Here is a 25637-nt window from a genome sequence, read left to right on the forward strand (position 1 = left end):
CCGACAAGGTGGGCTGACTCCCCTGACAGGCGGCGGCGGAGGACTCTCAGGCCCGCTCCGGAGCCCGGGGCTCGGCTTCCTCGTCTGTAACCGGCGACCGCGCCCCTAGACCCAGCGTCTTGGCTCGCGGCCAGCACGCTTCAGCCATCACCGTTGCTCATAGATGCCTCTGAGACCTTTCCAGGTGTCGTTACTAGCACGACCTTGGTATCTGCGACCCCAGAAAGGACCGTTCCACCTTGACTCAGTGAATTTCGGTTCTCAAATGGAACAAAGGGACACACGCTCAAAAGGAGGCGTGTGGAGTCTCGACTTCGGGGCTCATCCATGGCGAGGGCAGCGTCACGACGCCCAAGGCAGGAGGGGCCGGTGCCTCGCGCAGCACACGCTTCCCTGCTGCTGGAGGTGGGTGGCGGCTGAGAGAGGAGGCCTCGGCTTCCTGTTCGCGTGCCTCGGGCGGGGAGGGCTGCCCCTTCCCGAACTTCCCGGTGAGCCCAGGGCCACACACCTCTCTCTAAACACTTCCGGCCTGTGCCCAGCCTTGTGTTACCAGGAGTCACGCAACTGCAGTCCAGACGCCCCTTGAATAAAGCCTCCCAAGGGCTCCCCACTCCTACAGGAGGGTGCCTGGCAGAACGGTACATAGCCCCCAGCTGCCTAAGGACCCCGGGGCTGCTGTCGGGGGCCTCCCCCTCGCTCTCAGTCAAGGAGCCGCACCCCCAGGGCGTGGGGGGCACGGGAGGGCCAGGTGCGGAGGGCTGGGCCCGGCTGGGTGCGCGGTGGGTGGGGGGGGGTGCCTGCCACTGCCGTCCGCAGCGCCACGGCTCCTGGCTCTGCCGCCTCCTCTGGTCCACAGCGTCTCTCCGAGAGGTGCCTCGTTTCTCTCTGCAGACAGACCCGCCGCGCCCGGCCACGCGTGTGCCTTGCAGAGCCTCGCTGACACGCGCGCCCGCCGAGCGCGGGATGTGTGGCGGCTCGTGCTGGAGGGACTGCCGACGACACACTCTCAACCCTGACGCTCGAGCTGAACGAAGGTCGTCGCCTGTTCTCACTGTGAGGGACGTGAACTACAGCGCAGTGAGTTCGGCCTACGCACCTTCACCCTTCGTCATACGAGTCTTTGCGCAACGTCTTTAAAAAATCGTCTTGCCTGTAAAGGTTAAATTTTGAAACGGTTCGGCAACAGGTGTGCCCGGGAAGATGTGCGCATGAACGCGCATCTGCGTGCGGCGGCCGCTGGCTGGCGATGGGGTCGGGCGGCTCTGCCCGCGCGCCGTACGCCGCGATCTGGCTGGACGCGCGACGTGGACGTGCTCACTGGGGGGGGGGGGTCTTACACCCGGCTTCCGTGGCCGATTCTTACAGCTGTCGCCGCAGTGTCTTCTGACGCTAGCGACCCCAGAGTCGGAGGGTCTGGCGTAAGCCCCAGTGACCCGGGCCAGGCAGCGGGGGTGGACACGGTGCCCCGTCCAGCCCGTGACAGGGTCTGACGGCGCGCAGAGCTGCCCTTCGGAGCGCGAGGTGCCCAGGTGCCGGCGTGGGCTGTGCCGCGGGCACGTTCGGCAGGTCGGTGGCGTCGCAGAGATCAGGTGCCATCCCCGCCGGTCCCCTTCCACTCCGGCCCCCGTCCAGGGCCGCCACGACCCCTTCTCCATGCTCCCCAGTAAACAGTGCTCCAGCCTTGGACAACGCCACGTCGGAGACGGGAACCTGTGGCCTTCGAAGCCTGCCCTCTGGGGTTCCGGCCGCTTCTGTCACCAAGGAGTTCTGAGCGAAGGGCTGACCTACCCCGGCGTCTCCAAGAGAAAACCCCGCCCCTTACCCTCCGATCTCTCCTCCGAGCCAAAGCCCCTGCGCGTGCAGCCCTGTCCGACCGTCCCCGGCTCGAGGCTCCCTTGCGCAGGTGTCCGGCGGGCATGGCAGTCAGCGGGGCCCTCCAGGCGGCCCTGGCCGAGCCCACAGGGGCGACCGAGCTTCCTGTTGATTAACATCCTGTCTTCTTCACGAGCCGATGCGTGTGGCACAGGGACTTTTTGCAGCTCTTCTTATTGTATTGGACCAGGGGTAGACGACTTACCCCCCACGTCAAGGGATGAACGTGAACTGGGCGTTAATTCTTATCTCCACAGGTTCGTCATGTCCACTTGACCGGCTGGCTTCACGACTAATAATTGAAACTGACGTTTCTCACACTGCTGCTTTCTGACCTGAGGCTTCTGTGTGTTTTTATAACACAACTGTCCTCATAGTTTTGCAGCGAAGTTCCTTTTAGATCCAAATAGTTGAATTCCGCCTGGTGAAATGAGGCTGCAGCAGCTGCTGAGCACGCTGGGCGTCTCCCTGGGGGTGCCTCCTGGCCCCGGGCAGCAGGCCGGGGGACACCCCAGCCCCGGGGACACCCCAGCCCTGGCGCCCCCCCAGGTCCAGCCGCGTCTTAGGCTCCTCAGATGCGCGGGGCAGCCCTCCCCTGGTTAATGACGGCTCACTAAGGTTCAGCTCGGGCGTCGCGGCTGCGTGGGGCCCTCCCGGAGCCACACATGGCCCCCCCAGCCCCTGCCGCCCACACCCTCCCCTCCGGGCGCCCTGCGTCACCATCACGCTCGCACGGGTGTCCTCTCTGCCGGGCTGTGAGGGCCCTGGGGGCGGGCGCTGTCTTCATCTCTGGAGCCACGTCGCAGGCCTGGCGACTGAGGCCGTTTCCCTCAAAACGCCTGTTTAATAACTGCTCAGACAAATGAACGAGTGGACGCGCCCCCGCCCTGCAACTAATCCAGCAGTGTCCCCCAGACCAGACCGCACCAGACCAGACCAAGCCAGACCAAACCGAACCAAGACGAGCATACTGCTCCTGCAAGCTCAGGCGCCAAGGCCCTCACCTGGCCTCGGTCAGCAGGCTCCTTCCACAGCGGCCTCCTGCAGCCTGCACGTTTGGTTCCGTGACCCCTCAGCGAGCCAGCCTGTGACACCGACGGCTCACTTAACTTCCCCACGCGCCGCGCTCCATCCAGCCCTGTGCAGCCGGCCGGGCCACTGACCGGGCCCGGGCTGTGGGCAGAAGTGTGTCATTTCTGGACTGGAGCCTGCCCAAAGCCCATGTGTGATCCCGCTCTGGTGGGGGGACCCCTGCTGGGATCCCCAATCGTCGCTTGCAAGAAAATTACCCAGAAAAGCTGTTAGATATGAACAGACTTTGGGTGAACGAGAAGGAAAACATCGACACGCTCAAAGCCAGTGAGATCTGGGGAGTGAATCCACTGACTGACTTCCCCGGCATAAGTACCCTCCTGGGCCAATCCGCAGCTCTGAAATAGTGCACTTCACGTGTGCTTAATAAATGTCGAGTGGATGATGGGTGTCGATACTCCACCTGGTCTATACTCCACCTGGTTTTCTGATGTTGTGTTTTTAATAGAGCAGGTTACTGTTTCTCCACCTGCCTCTGCCTACCCACTTTTGGGGAGCTTTCCTATTCTGGCAGTTGCCTCGGACCTGCCCAGACCAGCCCCAACAGCTCCCCACTCACACCTGAGACGACCCCGAGGGAGAATGCCCCTCCTGCTGCACGCACGGGCAACGGGAGGCGGCTCCCGGCCCTGCCGGCCTGCTCGGCGCCTCCGAGCGGTAACAGTGGGGCCGCTGTCACTATGGGCAGACAGCGGGAGGAACAGGCCAGGAGGGTGCAGGGGGTGAGGACGACTGTACTGAGATCGCGGAAACGCACAGAAAGAGGACGAAAACACACGGCTGCGTCGCCCCTGTTCCTCGGCCCCGCGGGGCTGCGCACGGGGCCCGACTGGCGCGTCCTTTCCCTTTATGCTTTTCTGGGTTTTCCGTCTTCTAAAATGAGTGTGCGTCAATGTCACAACCAGATAATAATTTCAAATCTGTATGGTCTTCTTGCTCTCGTTTTGTGCTTCCACATGCCAGGTAGTCGACACATCGCATGCCATTTGGTCCCCGTACTCATCCCATCTGATAGATGACTGAAGCCTAGAGAAGGCGAGCCCCTGGCAGCGGAGGCGATTAGTCCCGTTTTGCAGATGAGCAGCATGAAGCACAGAGAGGTGAAGTAACTCGACAGAGGCCACACAGCTCGGGGCGACGCCGAGCCACGGCCACACGCTGGCCGCACAGCCTTGTTCTTGGCCGCTCACCTTCCATGGGGCACGGTCGACTAAACAGACCGTAGGTAAAACTCCAAACGCAAACAATTTTCCACAGAGGGCAGACATTTGTGGGCTTAGTGATGTTAATAAATGTATAAAGAGACTTCAGCTGAACGCAGTGGAGAGTGCCCGCTTCCCGTGAAGCCCGGACCTCGCTCCGCCCCACCCCCTCCGGAGGCGGGCTCGGCGAGCTCTCCTGCCCTCCACGGGGCCCACGGGGACACGCGGCTCCAACGCCTCATTCCCGCAGCCCGGGGACACGCGGCTCCAACGCCTCATTCCCGCAGCCCGGGGACACGCGGCTCCAACGCCTCATTCCCGCAGCCCGCGCCCAGCTCGGGGTTGGGGGAGGGGCTTGCCCTGCCCCGCCCTGCTGCAGACGCAGTCTCCCGGCGCCCTCCCCCCCCGACTCTGACTCATCTTCCTAAAGCATGGCTGATTCACATCACAGGTTTCGCTGTTCCCAAATGCCTGTCCATAACGCCCAAAACGATGACCTCGGTGAGGTGATCGGCCTCGCTCCTGCTTTCCCTCCCGTTTCTCCCGCCCCTGCATCTATCACAGTTGATGCTGCACCCCGGTATTTGGGTGAATGCTTCCTGCCCCTGGCATCGGGTTACCCAGCCACCTTTGCCATCTAAAAGGCCCACATGGCGGGAGAGCCACGCACCCGCCTGCCGTACCCCAATCTGCAGACGACTCGGGCAGACCCGCTCATCTAATCTACCGAAAAAGAAACTGGAGAGGCGACTAAATTGGCCCTATGTTGGAAATGATTTTAAAAAAAATAAGGATTTTATAAGAGCTTCAAATTGCTTTTCTAAATTAGACACAAAACAGCCCACCTAATTCTAAACTCGGCCAGCATTTCAGCCTTCCGCTTTGGGAAGACGAAAAGCTAAAAAAGTACATGAACTGCTTCGCGAGCTCGTCCCTAGAGGACGCACAATATCGGCCCAGCAATCCAAGCGCGGCGGGCACGTGCCGGAGGAGGGGGAAGGCATGGGGGGTCTGGGACATGGAAAAAGGCCGCACCCCCAACTTCAGATGCCCACTGAGGGATATTGCAACCGGCAGCCAGATGCCAAGACAGCCCCATCCAAAATGCATTTTGCAAAATGTAACCAACATTAGATATTATTTGCAGTTTAAGAGACCTTTGGGAAACTACTCCAAGTTATCGAAAGTTTGGTTATTTTCTTCCAACAAGTTACTTTTCTATGACATAGTCATCCTGTACTGATTTCCATCTTTAGGCAAGGGGGAGAGACGGCTTTTACTGCTGCACTCGAGTAGAGGTAAGCCTTTGGGGGGTGACTTGGTGCTCTAAAATGGGAGGCCTGGGCTTGAAGCCCGGTTCCTTGGCAGTTACCCCTCTGCCGGGCGATGTCGGTGGTCGGTGCCGCCCCCGCTGCTCGCGTTCCTGGGACCGGCCTGTTCACCAAGGCCGTTTCTGTGCGGCCAGGATGCAGGACGTGTGCGGCCCAGCGAGGAACACGCCCGGCCCCACCTCGCCCCAAGGAGTGACGGGAAGTCGGCGCTGAACTTGCGGCAAGGGACCCAAGACGGTCGGAGAGGGAAAGAGCCAGGCTGCGGGCGCCACGTACCTCGTCCAGAGCTTTTCGAATTCTCGCGGTGTGAGGGGGATATCGAACCCGTACAGCGCGTTCTTGACGTCCCGCCGCCGGAGGATGCCATTGCCCTCGTTATCGGTCTCTATGAAATTCTACAACGCGAGGAGATGACATTTATTAGCGTGTACGAGTTCATGGCGGCCTTAGGGTACTCAAGGGTGCCTATCTGAGCGACCTACGCTGTCCCCCCCGTTCCTGCCACCCCATCCACCTGCTCGATTATGCTCTCATCTCAGCTCCAGACACCCTTTCCATTCCTCCAAAGAAGGCGCCAGAGCCAACGCGAACGAGCGTTCTGCACTGGACGGGCTTGTTTCTGGGTGACGAGCGGTCTCAGCCGTGTGACCTGGATTCTTCTGACCGACACCTCGGATTCAAAAACTGTCAGGAATACAGGCTCCCCCATCCCCAGAGGGGAAATCGGGGATGCGGGACACCAGCCGTTATGACAAGATGACATGGTGCCGCTCGACGGCCCTGAGGGGAGCCGAGGGGAGCTGGGGTTTGTCCGGCGTAGACGAGCACCGCAGACCGGAAGAGCAGGTGACACACGGCACTCGGCGCTGTCTTAGACTGTCCCCAAGCAATGGCTCATTTAAACCTCTCGTTACAACAGTGTCAGGCGGGTGCGATGGGCACATCTACCGAGTCCTCGGCCAGCATCGCGCTTAATGGCGGGAGATCATAACACGCCCCCCGGTCAGGGACAAGATGAGGACAGCTGTGCTGTGCTGGAGGACAATGTGGTGAAGCAAGAAAAAGGAATAAAAGGTACAGCGAGTGATCGGACAGGAAACAATGCCATTGTCCCCAGTCATAGATGACTTGACTGCACATATAGGAATACAAGGAACTCGCAAATAAACTAGTATAATCAGAGAGTTTAGCAAGAAATCTGGATTCTATGTCAATAGGCAAAATCATCCACATTTTTGTATAGCAGATGCAGAAAATGAATTTTTAAAAAATAACATTCGCGATAGCATCAAAAATGGAAACTCCTAGGAATAAATCTTACAAATGACTGCAAGACTTCTGTACAGAAAAGTCTTCATTGAAAGATAGCAAAAACGATAAAAATAAGAAGAAACGCCCTATGCTCGCGAATGAGGAGACTCCAAAGAGTCACGGTGTCATTTCTCCCCAAACGCCCCACTAAGTTTTTTCTTCGCTGTGGAACTTGACGGTGTTTCGAAAACTCTTGGAGAGCGAGGAGGGGCTCGCCTACCAGCTGATGAAGACGTGTTTCTAAGTTACGGGGACAACAAAGACGTGGCACTGGTGCCAGGACGGACAGACGGACCAATGGACCAGAACGAACGGCCCAGGAACGTCCGCGGGCCCCGACTCAGGACGGCGGCGAGGCTGCAGACGGGGAGTGGGGAGCAGGGACTTGACTTCGTGGCGCTGGGACGCCTGGATCTCCAGGTGGAACTGAGTCCCTGGCTCGCTCACGACGCCTCTGAAACACCGGGTACCGGTTCCCAGACCCGGGGGCGGAGGGTGGAGCGAAAGGCCCTGAGGAGGACGGAGGGCACCTCCATGGCCTCAGGGAGGCGGTCCTCAGGAAGGCCCCAGGACATGGGAATGGGCTTGACTATGTTAGAAAAAGAACCCGTGTTTCGAAAGACATCATGTAGAATGCGGCAGACAGAACGGCCACTGGGCAGAGGCAGTCGCACCACCCATCGCTCAGCAGGAGACCAGCAGCCACGCCGCAGCGAGGGGTCCTGCTGCCAAGCAGCAGAAGGCAGCCCGGTGTGAACACGGTGCCGCAGGACGAGCCCCGCCCCTCGCCCTTGGCCTCCTGGCCCGCAGGACCGGCTGTGCTCAGGCCGCTCCCCATCTCGCCACCGCCAGCCGACGCGTGCCTTCACACGGGGCTTTCTCTCACCGTGGCAAGACGGCAAGAAACATCTCTTTGAAATGCATGTTCATAAGTGTGTAAAAATAAGTGTGACATTATATCTTCCATTTAAGTTTTTACTTCCTATCGAACCTGAGATGAAGCCAGGAATTTCTGTCCATGTAACTCCTGCAATTACTTGTTTTTCTAAACATTGATCGACCTCGAAAGTGAAAACTTATTTTGAAAAAGTATTTTAAGAATAAAAGGAGTCGCCAAATTGGGTTTACAAAGTTGTTTTCCCATCTCAGCTTGATCATCCCAATGGTCTCAGGATATTGAAATAGATTTCCCTTCCTTTCAAGGAAAGAAGCGTTTCCTTACCTTAGACAAGTCTGCCCATCTGTTTTTCGCTTTGGTAACAAGATACTGATGAGCCTGTTCGCAAGCTAGTTCTGAATCTGTGACCTTCTGTTTTGGTCTTAAAAGAAAAAAAAATAGATAAATAAATAAACCGTATTTAAATTTAATAGACTCGTTAATCTCCCAAGGGGTTCCTACCCCCGTTGTTTCAAAGATGCTGTTACAGTCTGTTATTTCACATCTGGTCTAACTTAATTCTTAAAATACAGTCTAATCTTCCCAGCTGCATGTTAGGGAAGTCTTTGTAAATTTTATAAATCCTGTTTATTTTCAGATAAATGCTGTTCTACTTTTTCTGCAGCCCACAAAACAAACGAGGCGTGTTTATTCTCAAGGGGGAAAATACAATAAAACGTGAAGTGTCTCCAGATGCAAACAACTAAAAACTTTTACTTGAAGTTACAAGTCGGAGTGATAACGCAGACTAGAGGAAACAGTTCGGGGGTGACGGGGGCACGTCGCTCAGGGATTTCTCTGTCTCAGTGGATGTTCGGAGGTTGGGCTGGAAGGATCCAAGTGATCAAAATTCCGTTTATTCACTCATGGGACGGTGGACACTGGAGACATGTAAACGAAAGCGCCCGAGCCCCCTGCCCGGGGAACCGCCCCGGTGAGGGCCGCGGCTGGAGGACCCTGGGGGCCGGGTTCCTCCGCTGAGGAGACGGAGCAGGGCAGTGCGGACACCTGTGGAACCTTCGTAACTTCTTCCGCGGGGTCGCCGCGCTGCCGGGGGCACCTAGGAACCGGAGCGCGCCCACACCGGGCCGCACCGCAGACATCACAGCACCCCGGATGCTGCCCCAGCAAAGCCCGCGGCACACGCTGCACCCACAGAGCCCCGGGCCGGGACCGCGGGTGAGCGCGTGCTCGGAACCCACGCTTGCCCGCGGGCACGCTGGGGGGTCGGTGCGCCACGCCTGAGGGAGAATAAGGGGGACACCTGACCGAGCCCCCCTGTAGACCCTCACGTGACCTTCTCCCCCACGGGACCCAGGAAACCGGGGGCGGGGGCGGCAAACAAGCCCCACGTAGCCCTTTTCAAAAAGGCAGCCAGCAATGCTGCCAGCGGAGAAAACACAGGCATCGTGTGCTGCAGGCCACGGGTCAAAGGGTAGTGTCATCCTCAGAGGCGCCCTCTGCGTGTGACGTGTGGGCCGGGAGCCCTGCGTGGGTTTCCGGGGGGTGAGAGCCACCACGAACTCCGTGACCAGCAGGAACCTGACGCACAGAGTCTTGCGTGTTTGCCACAGTGCTGACCTCAGCACCCCACTTTGCGGAAGACGGAGCTGTGGTTTAGAGAGAGGCAAGCTGCACAGGGGGGCCGGAGTGCTGGCCTGCCCCGCCAGGCCCGAGGCCCGAAGCCAGCCTTCCTCAGCACCGCTTCCTTTTCCAGCCGAACTAGCAGCGGCACCCCCTTCCCCGGCTCTCTCCATGCGGACGGACCCTGAGGCGCTGCCCTGCGCAGAGGAGCAGCCGCCTGCGGCTCGCACTGAGCCAGGATCCTCTTTCCACTTGGCATTTCTGTGTCAAGTCAGCAAACACGGCATCGCCCGAGGCCCCAGGCACTGCGTGAGGTCCTGGAGAAGGGAAGCCTACAGCTTCTGACTCCCACAGAAAGCTCTTCTGGAACGTTCCACTGCTGTCACACATTTAAGAAGCAGACAGCAAGCCAGGTCATGGCAACTAGGATCGACCAATTAAGCTGTAATAATTGCGATTCACGTGGCTTCTCCTTCGAATACAGTCTAAGAAATTCTACTGCTCTCCTGGGCCACCCCTCAGACTCCTGGGGGACCGAAGGCACTGAGTCCATGGAGACAGGTGTCACCCCAGAAACCTACACTGCGCTGTTGACCTGTGTGTCATATCGGCGTTGACCCCCGCAGTCGGCAAACAAAAATCCTCGCGTCTTCTCAGTCGGCAGGTGGCCGAGGACCCGTGGAGACGAGGCGGGGCCCTCTTCCTGTGCCCATGTCACTGCCGAGATCAACCGAACGAGAAGCTGCCCGGCCTCGCTGCCTCTCCTGGCACGTGCCGGCTCGCGGGGCACAGGGCAGACTGGCCGCTCGGCTCCCTGCACGGAGACCCGGCCCCGGCCTCCACGCTCACCGGTTTCTTCTTCTTAGCACCGGATGCCGGGGCTTTGCCTCCTTTGCTGTTACACGTGACCCCGTTACCCGCCTCTCCCCTTCCTGGGGGCCTTCCTGCCCGCTGCGCTGACACTGTGGGTGGGAACACCCGCCCCGGGGCCCGGCCAACGTGTGTCCTCTTTCCCTGCAGCGTTCCCTGGCTCCCCCGACCCTTGGCCCTCTCTCCCCTTCCACCCAAAGTCCCTCGGCGCCCCCGAGGCCACCCCCGCTCGCGGCCCCGCTGCCGCCTTGGGGCTGGCCGCCCGCACCCCTGGGCCGCGGGCACGGCGGCCTCACCTGCTCATCCGCCTCATGTCTCCCTAACTGCCTACCGAGCGCCGCAGAACCACGGAATTCTAAGGGTACAAAGGGATCCGAAGGTCGAGCGGTCTCGCCCTCTGGCACTACTTTACACTCGAGGTGTCGGGAGCCGGGCGGGGTGATTTCACACTGCCACAACTACCGCTTAAAAGGACTGGGGCCCTAATGACAAACACCTCCCACCTTCGCCTTCCGGCTCCTCCTCAGCCCCGCCAGCACCCAGGGGACTCAGCGGGACCCCCCGAAAGCGCTCTTGTGGGGAACCTGGGAGTTGTGTGCCAGCTCCGCGGAGCCAGCACGCCCAGGCGGAGCTCAGGGTCCCGGCCCCGACCCAAACAGCCCCGCCGGCCTGTTTCTAGGCCGTGGGCTTATTTCCTTAGTGACCATTTCCCCTTTTTCCTATTTTATATACTTGTCTCGTCCGGAGCGGTCAGGAGGTTTTTCTATGGCCTGGTCCAGAAGTTACTCACTCACTTCCTCTCCCGTCGCCTGGCTCTTTAGACCCCGATGACCCATCAGATGCGGACTTCCTGTTGGCCAGTCTGTCAGACACACACGCGCGCGCGCACACACACACACACACGCTTGTATTCTCTGCTGCTCTAAGTCCTGCAGACACTGTGACGGGCAGCGCGGCCGAGCACAGGTCCTCGAGGCGCTCGCCCTGTGGCGGCAGGAGACTCACAGCAAACACGTGGCAATATGAGTGAATCGGGTGACTTCACACAGTGAATGTGAAGAGAAGGGTGGAGGGGAGGGGACGCCAAGAGGGCCAGGGAGTGGCTCTGAGGAGTGCCGAGAGACAGCTGTGTGATCTCGGGGTCGGCACGCCCAGCAGGGCAGCGGGCCTGAGACATGCGTCCGGCCCCCGTGAGGCAGACACAGGTCACCCCCCCCCACACACACGCGCGCACGGCAGCGCCCCTGCATCCGTTACGATGCACGTGCACCGATGTGCCTGACGTAGGCCCTCAGCTTGACGACCAGGGCAGCTGTGCTCTAAAACAGGTGACAGGAAGGGAGCAGACGACGTAAAAATGTAACCGGGTCGTTGGACCCTATTCCAACAGTATTTCTACATCTCAAAATGGGAGTGTTTTGCCATCATGAACCAAAGACGGAGCTATGAACCCTTAAGTCATTTTCAACGGCACAGCATTGGGATGACGCGGGTGGAGAGTCAAAGCCCAGAGCGCAGAGGGCAGAGGGCCCGAGCGAGGGGCGGTGTCGGGCGTGGCCGTGGAGCACCCGGGGGCCAGTCTCTGCCGGGCCACCATGCGCCGTGTCCCTCTGGACAAGCCACTGACTCTCCTCCAGGCCTCAGCTCCTCGGTCTGCACAGTCAGACGGGCATGCCTGGTGCAGGGCTGTGGGTACTTAGGGGTACGTCTGGCCAAGCACAGGCCCGGGGGCGGGGGCAGCCCGTGGCTTTCTAAAGGTTGCCGCCCGGGCTCCGTGCTACGGGCTCCCGCCTCCACGAGCACCCCCTGCGCTGGGGCTGCGAAGGGTTTTCCCCCAGCACAACGTCGCTCCGCAACGTAAACTCCTCTCCAGCCTAGCGATAAAGGATGAACCGTCGGCCTGGCACTGCCGGGCGTCACAGCGGCCCCCCCCCCCCCGCCCCCCCCAGCACGCATGCCGCACCCTCTCCCCACTCCCCGGATGTGCTGGGCCCTCCCAGATTCTGCGAATGCTGTTCCCTGGCTTGGAACCACTGTCCTGGTGGCCTGTCCCCGACAAGCCCCTACTCATACCTCAAGACACAGCCCAAATGTCCCGCTCTGCCTGCGCTGCTCTGGCAGGGCTGGCCTCCCCGCCCCCCGCATGCCGGACACCCCGGAACTCCCCGGAACTCCAGCGCGGCCCTTATCTTCGGAGCTGCCCCACACTCCACGTGAGCCTCTCCGGGGGCGTCTGTCCTGCCTGGGTGCCACCTAGCCCTGGGGCCACACCTGGCACGCGGCCAGCCCTCAGTAAACACGGGCGAATGAACAGACACCAGTGAGGCATCCGACTCGGCTGCGCAGGAAGATTGTGCTTTGGGGGCGAAATCTGCCACGTTCACTCCGCGTACACGCTCCAGAAAATTCTTTCTGACAGTTACTTGTTTGTTTTTTAATGCTACGCAGTCCAGTCTCACACGAAAGCTCCTCGGAGCCTGAGTGTTTGGAAGCAGGCGTCCAGACCACGGCACGTGGCACGTGATCATCTTTCTTAGGGGGACACCACAGGCCTTGTCTTTCTCGCCTGCTTTTTAAAATAGTATAGACAAAACAAAACCAAAAATTCAGGGTGGGGGTAGAAGTGAAGCGTAAGATCATAGGCTTCCTGCAGCCCAGCCAAGTGTCTGTCACACAGCCTGGCCCTGTGACAGGGGCTTCGGAGGCTGCCCTCACCTGGCGGGAGGGCTGGAGCCCCCGGGGTCGTGAGTGCTTCAAGGGCGACGGCTCAGTGAATGTCACTAGCACACCTGTGTGTTATCACAGGGGATGGTAATGTTTCAAAAATGTTAATGTTATACTTATGATAATGGGCCAAGGAGGGGCCAAACAGCTACTTCTTTGTTCCTGCTGTGGGCATTCAGCAGATCTCAGTAGGGAGCCGACTGTGACAGGTTTCAGGTGGGATGGGAGGCCTCCTTACTGCTTCGAGCGGTGTGCGTGCGCTCTTACTGAGAGAAAGCTGAGGAGACAGGGAGCTACAGCTCCTCGCTGTGACCAAGGCTGGCCTGGGCTGGGCGGGGGTCTGGGGAAGGGCCGGAACGGGTCCTTGCGTCCGCCGAAGCAGCTGCTGCAGCTGACCCCAGGTTTATAAAACAAAAAACGTAGACGTGTATGTATACATTTACGTGCATAGAAAAGAGACTGGAATGGTGCACAGGTTGTACCCTTAGGCCAGGTAGTGTCTACGTGTTCTAGTCTTTCCGCACTGAACGTATCGTCCTCGTGCGATTTTCCTGAACTCGGGAGAAGACAAACCAGCTGCTCCTGGAGGCAGCTGGCGTCCTTGCACCCCCCCGTCCCACGAGCCCTGGCAAGGCCGGACTTGGAGCTGGCGAAGGCCAGCAGGTGTCCCAGACGCCCAAGGGCACCGCCTCCTTACCTAATGAGCCTCTGAGGCGCCTCGTCTGTCCTGAATGGTCTCTTCTCAAGCAAATTCCGGAACTCCCGGAAATTCAGAGTGACGCTGAGCCTCAGGCCGAGAAGACCCAGGAGACGCTCGAACTCCGCGTCCTTCAGGTTGAACAGCAGGCGCTGCAGCAGCCTGTGCAGGTCCTGCATGCTGAGGATGCCGTCCCTGTCCACGTCTGTCTGGAAGAAGGCCGCGTAGGGGTCCTGGAACGGAGCGCAGGCGTCAGAGCACCTCCTCCGCGCAGGGGACACCGTGGAGCCCCGCGTGGAGCCCCGCGTGGGTGGTCTCAGAGCCACCGTGCGGGAGGGGAAGGAAGTGAACGCCGTGCGGGTGCTCCATTCCCTGCCACCCTCTCAGCTGGGCTGGCGGGACTGGGCCCCGCGCCAGGAGGGACGGGGAGGGGGAGAGGGCGCTGCGGGTTTCGCGGCAGGCAAACTCTTGCTCTCGATAGTTCACGTGAGGTCCAGAACGTGGGGCAGCTGGTCGACCGGCAAACACGCGCCGCACGGCCCCTCGCCCTCAGGAGGCCAGTGCTCCCGGCCCCCCGGGCCCCGCACGCCGGTCTCGGCCTTGGGAAGTCGCCGCGGTGGCCCCAGCACCGTTCCCACCGGTCCCGGACCGAGTGCCGGGGTCTGCCGTGAGAGGTTCCTCGTGATACACAGCAGGGCCTGCTAGGACTTCTGTGTCTAGTCAAAGTGTTTTGGGATTTTGTGGGAAAATCTATCCGTACTCATTTATTCATTCACCAAAAGTCATTCAGCACCTAACACGTGCACGCACTGTGCTAAGCTCTGTGCGGATCAACGTGGCCTGTGCTTCTCGGCGACTTTGCGGGCAGGTGGCAGACACGGGGCCAGCGGGGCTGCAGGCCCGTCTGCCTGCTGCTGACTCTCCTGCGTGGCTGGCCCCCAGTCCTCCACGCCTCCAAACTCACCTCTCCACTCCAGCGGCTTTGGGGCGTCTCCCCCTGGCTATCACCCAAAGGGGCCCGAAATCAGAGTCCCGCCGCGGGCCCAGCCTGCTGCCCGGTCTCTCTGTCCAGCCGCTCAGACCAGAGCCTTGGAGTCGACCTCGGTTCCTCCCCTCCCCCTCCGCCCCCGGCCGATCTGTCCACACAGGAGCACTGCTTCTCCCTCCAGACACACCCCAGGCCTCGGGCCCAAGGCCCGATTCCTGCAGGAAGCTCCCGGCTCCCGCCCCCCCCGCCCCGTCCCCTCCTCTCAGCAGTGAGAGTGACCCCGTCACAGCCCACGTCAGCGCATGCAGCTCCTCCGCTCGACCCACCGGCTGTCCGCCGCACGCCGGGTCCAATCCCAAGCCTGACCGTGACCCCCAGGCCTCCCCGGCCCTCCGCCCTCGTCTCCCCCACGGCCCCCTCGCTGCTGTTTGCATATGGGGCGCCTCGGGGAACTCTCCTCTGTCTCTGCGCTCCTTCAGCCCCTGCCCCCCAAAGCCGCCTCTGCAGGACGCATCCCGGCCCCTCCGAACGGACGGACGGCGGCACCCTGCGCGGTCTCCGGCGTCTCGCCCCGCCTCACCTTTCCTCACAGCCACGTCCCCGCCTGACACGCTGGGGGCTTGGGGTCCGCAGTCTGCTCCCCTCGAGGTGGACGTGCGGCCTGGGCTCGCCCCTCGCCCGTTACAGCTCCGGCCCCGAGCACTCAGTGCCCAGCCGTGCCGTGCGGGCGCCGGGCACGAAGGATGCCTGACCTGGGCCAAGCACTCTGCCGGCCACGGGACATACGGATAACGCTAGCGTGGTCCATGACGTCGCATCCTCACAGTCTAGCAGGGGAGACGGGCATGTGAGCAGAGCGGCGGGACAAAGGCCGCGCGAGGCTGCGAGCTGCGAGAGAAGCGCCCGAGGGCCGGCCTCGGCGGCCGGACCCGGGGACGGCCTGGGCGCCACAGGCTCCCACTCCGCATCTCCACAAAGTCAACGACTCGCTGTTGCCCAGCTCTCAGTCTTCGGCCTCCCAGAGCGAAGCCTTTCGGTGGGATTAGGCGGCACACGGGCTTTTGAATCGAACAGAGGCTGTTTCAATTCCAGGCCACGCCGTCTGTGAGGCGTGGCTCTGGGCGAGCCTCTCCCGTCTCTGACCCTGTTTCTCCGTCTATGAAAGGGGAATAGCTCGCGCCTCCTGATGGGCAGTTGTGGGGATTGAAACAGACGAGGCCACGGCCGTAAGCCTTTCCGCCAGTTCACTGCCGGCACGTCCTGCGGAGCCTTTCATCCCCTCGGCGAATGCGCACCGATCGCCCAGTTCGCAGCAGGCCCCGCGGCGACCGCGTCGGCTGCCGTGGAGGACGTCAGGAGAGACAGGGCCTCGAGGTCTCGCTGGGTGCCAGGGGCGGGGCACAGGCAGCAGGTCCTCCACAGGGAGGACCAGGGCTTAGGGAGGAGCTGGCCGCAGGGGGAGGGTGGCAACCCAGGCAGAAGAACAGAAGGTGGGAAGACAGCGTGGAGGGGAGGCGGGGAGGGGAGGGGCCGAGGGGAGAAAGGCCAGGGCGGCGCGGGGCCGGCGGGCGGCCAGGCAGGGTCAGGGCCAAGGGCCAAGCGGCCGCTCTGACTGCCCTGCGGGTCGGGCCGGAAGGGGGAAGCACAGCTACAGAAAAGCGTAGACAGACGATGCTATTTCGACAGAGGTTTCTCGATTCTGTTGGTTTTTCAAAATACACGTGACTCCACGGACACATGCGTGACTCTGAGACACCGTCCAGAGGGGGAGGCCTGGGGTGAAGGTAACAACACAGGGCCACAGAGAACCCATCCCCAGGCCACGTCCCCAGGCCGCCGAGGGGTCCCGGTGCCCGCCGCCCTCCCCACAGGCTGGAGGGAAGACAGCCCTGTCTGGTCACGACGACTTATTTCCTTCAGCCGCTCGAGGCCTTCGGCCTGGGCCGTGAGGCTGTGACTTACTCGCTGGACGTCGCTAGTGTCTGTCCCCCTAAGTCAGGGCTCAGGTGGACTCGTCTGCTTACCAGATCGCTGGTGACCGTGACAGTGGCAGCAGTAACAGTATTTCAAACTAATTCAAGCCTTTCTTTTTTTCACTACTGATAGGAAGAGACACTTAAGCATTTCTCATGAACGGGAGCTCAATCGAGTAAGGAGTCAGCTCCTTCCCACTCAGAACCCGGGACCCGCGCTTCGTCCCGTTCACACGACCTGTGAGGACGACGAGAAAAGCCCCAGCGGACCTGGGGGGGGGCCGCGTCCTCGGATGGAACATGCAGACCCTGCAGCGAGCCAGCTGCTGGCTTCGTCTCACCCACTAGATCACCAGCTCTCTGCAGGAATGTTTGTTGAATCAATTCCTTATTTAACTATTTAAAATAAAGATCATCCGAGGAAATTCGAGACGTGTGCTGTAACCAAGCTGCACTGACAATGAAGTCAGGAAAACAATGGTGCCAGCGCGAAGCCCGACTTCGCCCACGTCTCCCGCTGGGACGGGGCGGGCGGGAGAGCCAGGGAGAGGAGTCTGGGTTGCAGTGGGCGGGGCAGCGGGGGAAATTGCTGGCCCCCCGCCAACCGGCACAGAGGGACATCGGCTCTGCCCTCTCTCCCTCAGAGAGCCAGGCTCTCGCCCCCAAACGACTCTGCCCGCTCCATGCTCTTCTCGGTTGGGCACTAGATCGAACTAAACAAGGATGAACCTGTATGCTTATGGTGACCATATTTTTCCAAACGAAGCATCAAGATGCACGGTCTGAGCGCTGGACAAACGGCCAAAGTCAGAAGCATCCTGCGAGCCCCAGCTAGACAGTCGTCATACACACATTTGTTTTAGAATGAGAGCTTGGTAAGCGGAAGGAAGCTCCAGGAGCCGGTCGGCGTGGAGACGGCGCCCATGGAGACGGCGCCCCAGCCCTCCTCGCCTCTGCCGCGTCTAGTCCTGCGTGAGGACGCACGCTAGTCCCCGGGGCCCGCCGCTCGCTCCGTCCTTCCCACTGCCATCGCCCCCTTTCACTTCCCGACACAAAGCCAGCTGAGCTCGTTTTGCAGCTGCCTCTGCGCCTGAGCGGCTGAGGCCTCTCCCGTCTCCCGGCTGAAACGTCCACACGTGGCCCGTGCCTGGCTCACACGGAACCGCGGGCTTCTGCCTAAGGCCCGTGACCTGTCGGCCGCCTGCCTGGAACCAGCGCCCTCTTCCGCTGTTTGCTCCCCTTCTCCTGCTCAGAACTTGCTGAAGCTTTAAGACTTGGTTCAGTGGTCACCCCCTCCAGAAGGCCCTCCTGAGCGGGGTCGTCCCCTGCGCCCCCCACAGCACGCTACAGTTCCCGGTCCGGCCGCCCGTCACGACGCGCCCGCACCGGGTACCGTCCGTGTCCTGGACGACGGAGCTCCGAGCAGCTCTCAGACCCTTTGCCCAGCGTCTGGCAGGCCCTTGCACACGGTACGCGCGCCATGCTTGTGAGCGCGTGGGTGGAGCGGAGGGGGTGGACGGACGGGTCCCAGACTCACCGCAGTGCCCTCCTGTGAGGGGGGTCTCCTTGCTTCCCCCAGGCAGGCGGGGCTGGCACAGTGCCGGCAGGGAAGGGCCTCGGGGAGGGGATCGCAGAGTTAGGTCCCCGTCCGGGAGGGGAGGGTCAGCCTGAGCCTGTGGAGGCAGGTGCTCCAGGAGTCACACCCAGGGTGGCCGAGTGGCCTGAGGGGGAGGGGGCGGATGAGCCGGGCAGTGGCAGGGCATCATTACCCGGAAGGATTCCTTCAGTCTCTGGGGGAAGAGTCTCAGGCATTCTTCGGCAGTCATAAAATAGCCGTCCGCGCTGCTCTTCGAGGGAACCGGAGTCTGGGGCAGAGTCGCTTCTGGCCCATCCATCTTGGTACCTGCAAGGACCACACACACCAGCGGCCTCCGTTAGGGGCACGCACGCCTCCCTGGCCGGCTTTGACACCTGGGTTTTGCCTGGCCCAAGCCCCGTGAGGACACCACACAGCACCTCCGCCCCGTGGGCTGAGCGCGGCGGTACCGTCGCCGACGTCGGGCCTGCTGCCCTCGGGCCTCGCAGCGCTGTTCCTGTCCTGCGAGGAGAACTGGCTCTCCGGGCCGCTGGCCCCGGCTCCTCCCTTTCTCCTTTCCCATCCTCGGAGAAGGAGAATCCCCAGAACCCGTCCTAAGCCCCGGGGCGTGTACTTCAGCCGAGGGCGGTCCCTTCCACGGGAGCTTCCCGACTGCGCTGCTGGGCCTTGTGCCCACTCTCCACAGCCCTGAGGGCTACGACCTGCTTCCCGCCAGCTCCCGCACGGGAGAACCAACTGTGCCCGCTTCACACATGAGGAGATGGAGGCTCGGGGGTCCCCCAGCTCCCCCGAGGGCGAGCGCTCACAGGTAGCCCAGCGGGACCGGAAGGCAGACTCCAGAGCCCAGCTGGCTAAGTGCTGCATTATGCTTCCTCCGTCCCCCAAAGCTGAGGGAGGAAGTGTCACCTATATTTAAAAACCAACCCATGTCCACCAGGTCGGGATAGTTTGAGTGTGGCTTTACCTACAGCCAGGCTGCAGACCTGGGGCTTGGGTTCAGACGTGGTTCTCTGCACGCGTTGAGACCACCCCTCCCCAGTCTGCGCTGGGGCGGCGGGAGGACAGACGGGGACGGGGACAGTGGGCGGAGCACCCGGAGCTCGTGAGCATCCTGTGGGTTCAGCCCGGAACCTGACTTCTGCCCTGCCCCACCTGGGCCCGCAGTGCCCCTCAGGCTCCTTATGCCTGGCAGGTAACTCCCCCTCCCCCGCCCCCGCCGCTTGACTCCCCTCTGCCACGCCTGCCCCGGTCCCCACTGCAGCAGCTGATCCTGTGGGGAGATGGGAGACAGGCGGAGCTGGTGGGGGCAGTGATGGGGGGGGGAGGAGGAGGAGGAGAGCGAGGTGGGAAGAAAGGCTGGGGAGGGACGAAGCCAAGAGCAGTCAGGAGCTATTAGGTCCCCACCCTGCGATGGACTCTCTGCTCTGGGATCTCAGGCAAGTGACCTATTCACCCTGGGCCCCAATTTCCTCACCTGAGAAATGAATGCACCTGGCACAGAGGAAGCACTCACTGAAATAAACATGAATTCCTTTTCCTCCAAAAATGTCAAAACATAAACCCGAGGAAAGTGTCAAAATTCCAAACACCTACAGCTTCTCGCCTTGCCTGCTCCCCCTTCAGCGCTGGCAGATGGGAGTCTGGGGGGCCCGATGGGGCCTCTGTGTTTTCCCCGGGACGAGTCCCAGCTGCCGGTCTCTCTCATCGGGCTCCATGACACCACCCCAGCCAGACTCGGGACGAGAGCCAAATGCAGACGGGGCTTCCGGGTTCTGCCCTGTCCCCGACCCGCAGCGCGTTTGCGGCCAAACGGAAGAGCGTTCCACGGGTGGTTTGCACGATGTCTGCAGCTTCTCTAGGGGGCTCACCTGTCCGTCTGAACGTCCCTCGCGTGTGAGAGGGGACAGGACGCGGGGAGGGAGGACACAGCGGGGGGGCAGGAGGCTGCCACTGTCCGCCAGGCGGGCAGCCACGAGAACGAGAACGGAATGAGGAGCAGGGAGCAGAGAGGAGGGCCTGGCCTCCGGCCGCGACCACGCTGCGCCGACCACGCTGCGCCCGACCACGCTGCGCCGGACCACACTGCGCCGGACGACTTCCCTGATACCGGCCGGGGCAGGGAGAGGGGAGGCACAGTGGCTGGGCGAGTCACCGAGTCTTTTGGAATCCCTGTGGCCTCGTCTGCTGAGAGGGAGTGCACGGGTGTCCCTGATTCCAGACACCCGGCACCCAGTTGTAGGAGGAAACCGGAAAGGACGTGAGGAGTGACTGAGGGGTACACAGGCTTCGGAGTAAATTTTACAAACCGCCTCTGCTCTAAGGTCAGGGAAGGCTCTGTCGGGCAAAATTCTGCACTTACAGTTTGGCTTAAATGAATGAAAAGAAAAGACCAAGATGCAGTCAGATGAAATCTGTTCCAGTCTGAGAACAAATGCTGTGTCAACATCTCAGCTTACACCCCGGTGGCCTGGTGGCGGTGCTTGGTAACACTCGAGGTGCCACGGCGGGAGGCGGGGACCCCCCCCACCCCGGCAGCGTTTGCCCTTGGCGATCAGCTACCTTCGAATCCTGTTGCGAGCTCCCGAAAGCTTAGCCCTTCTCTCTTATGTCCTATTTTTGCAGCCAGCTTGGCAGACAGATCCTCCTCCGTGGCCGTCCTGTTATTCTCCAGCACCTGGCGGGAAGACAGTGAAGGAGAGGCGGTCAGGCGGTCCCGGGGTCCCCGTCCGGCAGAAGCCCTCCGGCCCGCAGCGGGCTCAGCACGCGGCCCTGGCACCCCGGCCTGTGATTGTTACTCGTCCGCCCCCACCCACAGGCTCCTACGGGCGGGGCCCAGGTGTCCTGGCCCTGGACAAGGCTTGTTTGTTGCGTGGGTGAGTGAACAAAGGGGCAGGCGGGTGCCCGCCCGGGGGCGCGCTCAGCGCTGCAGACCCTCAGAGGCCGGGCCATCCGAGACGGCCAGGTTCACGTCGCTGTGACGGCTCTCAGGCCTCATACACTAGAATCACTTACATCCTAGGAAACATGGAAAATATAAAGCAAGGCAGTTTGAGGAGGGAAAACTAAACTTTTGATTACAGTTGTATTACGGTCCACAGTTTAAATTGCGAGTTATGTGTTTCTGGGGGCGGGGCACCCACAGCCCTTCGTTTCCTCTCGTCAGGCGAGTCTGCTCACTGGAAGTTGCCGTGACCCCTGCGCCCCACTGCACGTAACCTACTGTCTATGCACGGCTTCTGTTTGGGGTACGGGGGATCAGAGGGGAGCAGCTGAGAAAACACGCTTCCCGGCACGGTGAACGGGGAAGCAGAGCCATCTAGAGGACACCGTCCTGGGAGAGGGGTCGGGCTGCCCCAGCGGCAGACTGCCAGGGGTCAGTCGGCAACCCGGCCGGGGCTGCCTGCCTGGAGGGGAGCCCCACACCCAGAAGGCACCCGGAAGGTACATGGCCATGACGGAAGACTCCATCCCTGCTTACTCTCAAAGTAGTCGCGACTTCAAAGAGAAAACACGGCTTTTCTTCTAGGAAGAGGACATAGAACCACAGGTCATAGTACGTCTGTGACTCTAAAGGCCGAAGACGTCAAGGGTGGTGACCCCCGCCCTGGCTCAGGGCGCCGCCGGGAGGACCGTGGGGAGAGTCGAGTCTGGAGGTGGGGTTTGAAGAAAGGGTGTGCATGTGTGTTGGGGGTCTGGGGGACACGCAGACCAGCCGTTAGCGTATGTCAGGGCTTCTGATGTCACCGGGAGCCAGAGTGAGCTAGAGAGCGGAAGAAGAGCGGGGTCAGCGGTATACCCGTCGCGGTGCGTGCAGGAAGCTGGATGGGGACAGGGAACAGGAGGGTGGGGGGAGACAGTACACATCACCACCATCAGCATCATCTTTACCACCACCACCACCACCACCACCACCACCATCATCACCGTCACCATCACCATCACCATCACCGTCATCATCACCATCACTGGCCCAGCTGGTCAGGCTCCGGCCTGGGCCGGCCGGGCTTCCAGTGAGCTGGAGTAAGGAGCTGCAAGACTGCGAGACGGGCTTGCTGCAGGGGAGCGGGGAGGAGGGAGGGGAGCGCGGGTGTCCCTGCGCTGCCTGGGGGCCTTGCGGGGAGCTCTGCTGGGTTCTGAGACCATCCCAAGGGCCCGCCTGGGGACTGGGGCGGGCAGCGCGTGTGAGTGGGAATTCCCGCAGCCCTGCGCCATCTGCACGCGCACCCCGAGCCGGCTCTGCCCTGCGGAGGGGCCCGTCCCAGCCCAGGGTGGTGCGACCGGCAGGCAGAAAGCGGAGGCCCGCGTGGAAGCAGCAGGGGGTCTCTGAGACAGATAGATTGGTTGCTTTCTTTGAAAAATAACTTTATATTTTGAAAACAATTACACATGAATTATTCATTGCAAATTCCTCCTGCTTAGTTCTTTCATAAAAACATATGTAATGAAGAGTAAGAGAATGTCTGCAGGCGAATGTTTCGCAGCCTGGGGGCCGCGAAGCGCCAGGGGGGTGGGCTGTGCCTCGGGCAGCCTGTCCAGTGGGCAGCGGCAGGCGGCGATCCCCCACGGCACCGAGCGTCGCCAAGGGTGTGAAACCCCGGGAGCGCAGTCACCGAAGAGGTACTGAGCATTTTGCAAACATTAATGCCTCTTTCTAATGCCTCCCCTCGCTCCGCTCTCATTTTTAAGACGAACACAGAAGCAAATCAAGTAGATTTATCACAACTCTTGGAGGCAATTTGCAATGCAACGTAAGGCTAAATCGCAACATTTATAAAACAGATTGTAAAACATTTAACCATTTAAGTCGTGTCCTTCGGTCATCCCTAGGAGGCATTTCCCTGAGACAGTTCCTCGTCAGAGAGTGACGAACGGTGGCCTGCCACACTCTGATTCACCAGGCAGTCGCTCTGCATCCCCGTGATGTGGCTCAGACTGCAGAGCCGTTCTTCCTCGTGAGGCCACACCATTTCCTGGATCCCTCGCTGGAGCACAAGGCCAGGACGATCCTCAAGCAGACCTACGGCGTGGTCACACCACCACACCCGTGTCAGAGAAGGCCACGTGACCGCCGTCACCGGGCGGGGGCGGCACACTCCGGCCACCGAGCTGGTGCATGCTGGAGGAGACTCGGGGCGGAGAGAGGGGAGTGACATGTGCGTGAGCTGAAGTCCCTGCCGGCTCTGTGAATCCACGGGAGTCTATGAATTTGGTGGCGATGCTGTGACCACAGGCGACATCCCGCGATCGCAACCCAGCCACTCCCCAGAATCTGAATATTCCCAGTCCGCGGGGTAGATGTACCTGGTCCACTGGATCTAATTCGACTCGGCCCATTGGGAATGGCCCTGAACCACATTTCCAGAACAATCCTTCCGCCAACCTTAGCACCGAACTCCTGACCCTCAATCCAGACTGATGGTTTGTCGACAGCAACTGCCAAGCTGTAAAACAGTGGGTTTTTCTCTTTTCTCTTTTGCTGCAGGCACGACAATGACGATGGTGATTTAGTTTGGTTTTTAAAAAATGTATTATCCCCGTAGATAGCTCAGAATGACAAAACACCAAGCCTAAATGCAACCTCCAAAAGTTGTGAAATGAGACAGCTTCAGTCTGAAACTAAAAGGTAAGGTGATCTGGCAACTTTTCAACATCAAGGCGAATTCCTGGTTTAACTAGTAAATCAACCAGATGCGTCTAATTTTAGAGGCAAACATCCAGAACCTAGCTCATTTTTGCACACATTTATAAAACCTTCCAGTGTTCCACAGGCAAATGAACCCAGAACGTCAGTAAGAAATTGTGAAGATTGAAGATGAAAGCAGACAAGCCGCCCCTCCTTCAGGGGAGGCCGTTCCCGAGGCCTGCAAATCAGATCTATTGCTCACGGGGCAGGTGGGGACAAACGCTGGTGCCCAAAGCTGGGCACGCAGTCAAGTGTGTCATGAAAAGCTGGCACTAAACTGCCACCCTCTCCTCAGAAATGACAGGCTTTCTGTCCTCTCCTCTTACTTCAAAAGCAGATGTGTTTTTATTACATAATTTACTGCAAGTCCAGTTGTGATCCCAATAATGCATTTGGGGATAACTGCATATGGTTCATGTGGGAAAGTATAAACCTGGCCTGAGAATAGCCCAGGAAATATAAAAAGAAAGAAAAATGAGGAAAGTCCTGCTTTCCTAAATTAAAAAAAAATACATACTGTATTGATATAGAAATAGCTATATACCAATGTAACTTAGATATATTACAATGTAATTAGTTAATGGGAATTTTCAGATGTAGACCCTAGTATAACGAGAATTTCACAAATCGATAAATGTGATAGTTCAAGTCTGTGGGAAAAACAGAAAAAGGACCCGATTTTACATCATATACAAAAATTATTTCCACATGGATTAAGCATTTGCATTAAAAAGTAGAACAATAAAACATTCTTGCAAGAAAGTCTAGGAGATTAGCCGTAAAATAGGGGAGGGAGATACCGGGGTGGAGGAACGACGCCTTATTAACCAAGACTACAAACCCGGAATTCATTTTTTAAAAAGGAAAAAAGGAACAAAGGAAGGAGGCTGGACATAATAGGTTCTAACAACAAGAAGATATAATAAAACAAAAAGACAAATGAGAGATGTTGAAACTATATTTGCAGCGCAGAAGACGAAGGACTGATAAATTATTAATTGATTCGACGAAGTTTTTTTTTTTTTTTTTTTGCCCGAACACGTTTAATTTAGTTAATTTATTGTTTAACATTTTATTTTTTTGTTTTCCCTTCTCCCCTCCCCGCTCCCCGACGAAGTTTTTGGGCACCCACGTTCGGTACTGTTCAACGCGGCAGGAATAAAAGAGCAGAACCGGCAGCCACGTCCCTGTTCTCAGGTGCTGGGCCCTATTTAGAGGGCTTGCGTACCATGCCGGGGTGAAGTGTGTCCCCGACAAAGATAGGTTGTAGTCTTAACCCCGACTTCTGTGAATGAACTTTGATGGAAATCGGGTCTTTGCAGATGTAATCAGGTTAAGACGAGGTCATACTGGGCCAGGGCGGCCCTAAAGCCCATGACTGTGTTCTCCTAAGAAAAGGGAAACCTGGACACAGGCCCGCAGAAGGAGGGGGCCAGACGTTGGAGTCGGGGGGGGGGGGGCTGCGAAGCCCAGGAACAGCAAGGATCGCCAGCCACCACCAGAAGCTAGAACAGGCAAGGAAGGGTCCTTTGCGACCGTCAGAGAGAGCAAGTCTCTGCTGGCACCGGGATTTCGGACTTCCGGCCTAAGGAACTGTAAGAGAATAAATGTCTTAGTTTAAACCAGCCAGTTCATGGTAATTTGTTACAAATGCCTAGGAAACGGATGCACACATATTCGCTCATTCAATCCTCATACCAATCCTACGATGTCACTACTTCTACAATCTCCATTTTAGGATACGGAAGCACAGGGAGGTGTGCCCATGGGCACATG

At 59.5% G+C, this 25637-nt stretch overlaps 1 protein-coding gene across 8 annotated transcripts in view; it reads right to left on the reverse strand.

Annotated features, from left to right (window-relative positions):
- EFCAB6 (EF-hand calcium binding domain 6) overlaps positions 1–25637 on the reverse strand; it is a 173582-nt gene that overhangs the window by 41415 nt on the left and 106530 nt on the right. For all 8 annotated transcript variants that reach the window (XM_016135757.2, XM_036237626.1, XM_036237627.1 and 5 more), the window contains 5 exons: positions 20738–20852; positions 18351–18484; positions 13621–13853; positions 8031–8127; positions 5774–5892 (listed from right to left, as the gene is read on the reverse strand). In XM_016135757.2, the coding sequence (XP_015991243.2) occupies positions 5774–5892; positions 8031–8127; positions 13621–13853; positions 18351–18484; positions 20738–20852 (698 nt within the window). The remainder of the gene's footprint in view (positions 1–5773; positions 5893–8030; positions 8128–13620; positions 13854–18350; positions 18485–20737; positions 20853–25637) is intronic.

Source organism: Rousettus aegyptiacus, unplaced genomic scaffold (genome assembly GCF_014176215.1).
Source record: "Rousettus aegyptiacus isolate mRouAeg1 unplaced genomic scaffold, mRouAeg1.p scaffold_m13_p_2, whole genome shotgun sequence".
Lineage (NCBI taxonomy): Eukaryota > Metazoa > Chordata > Mammalia > Chiroptera > Pteropodidae > Rousettus > Rousettus aegyptiacus.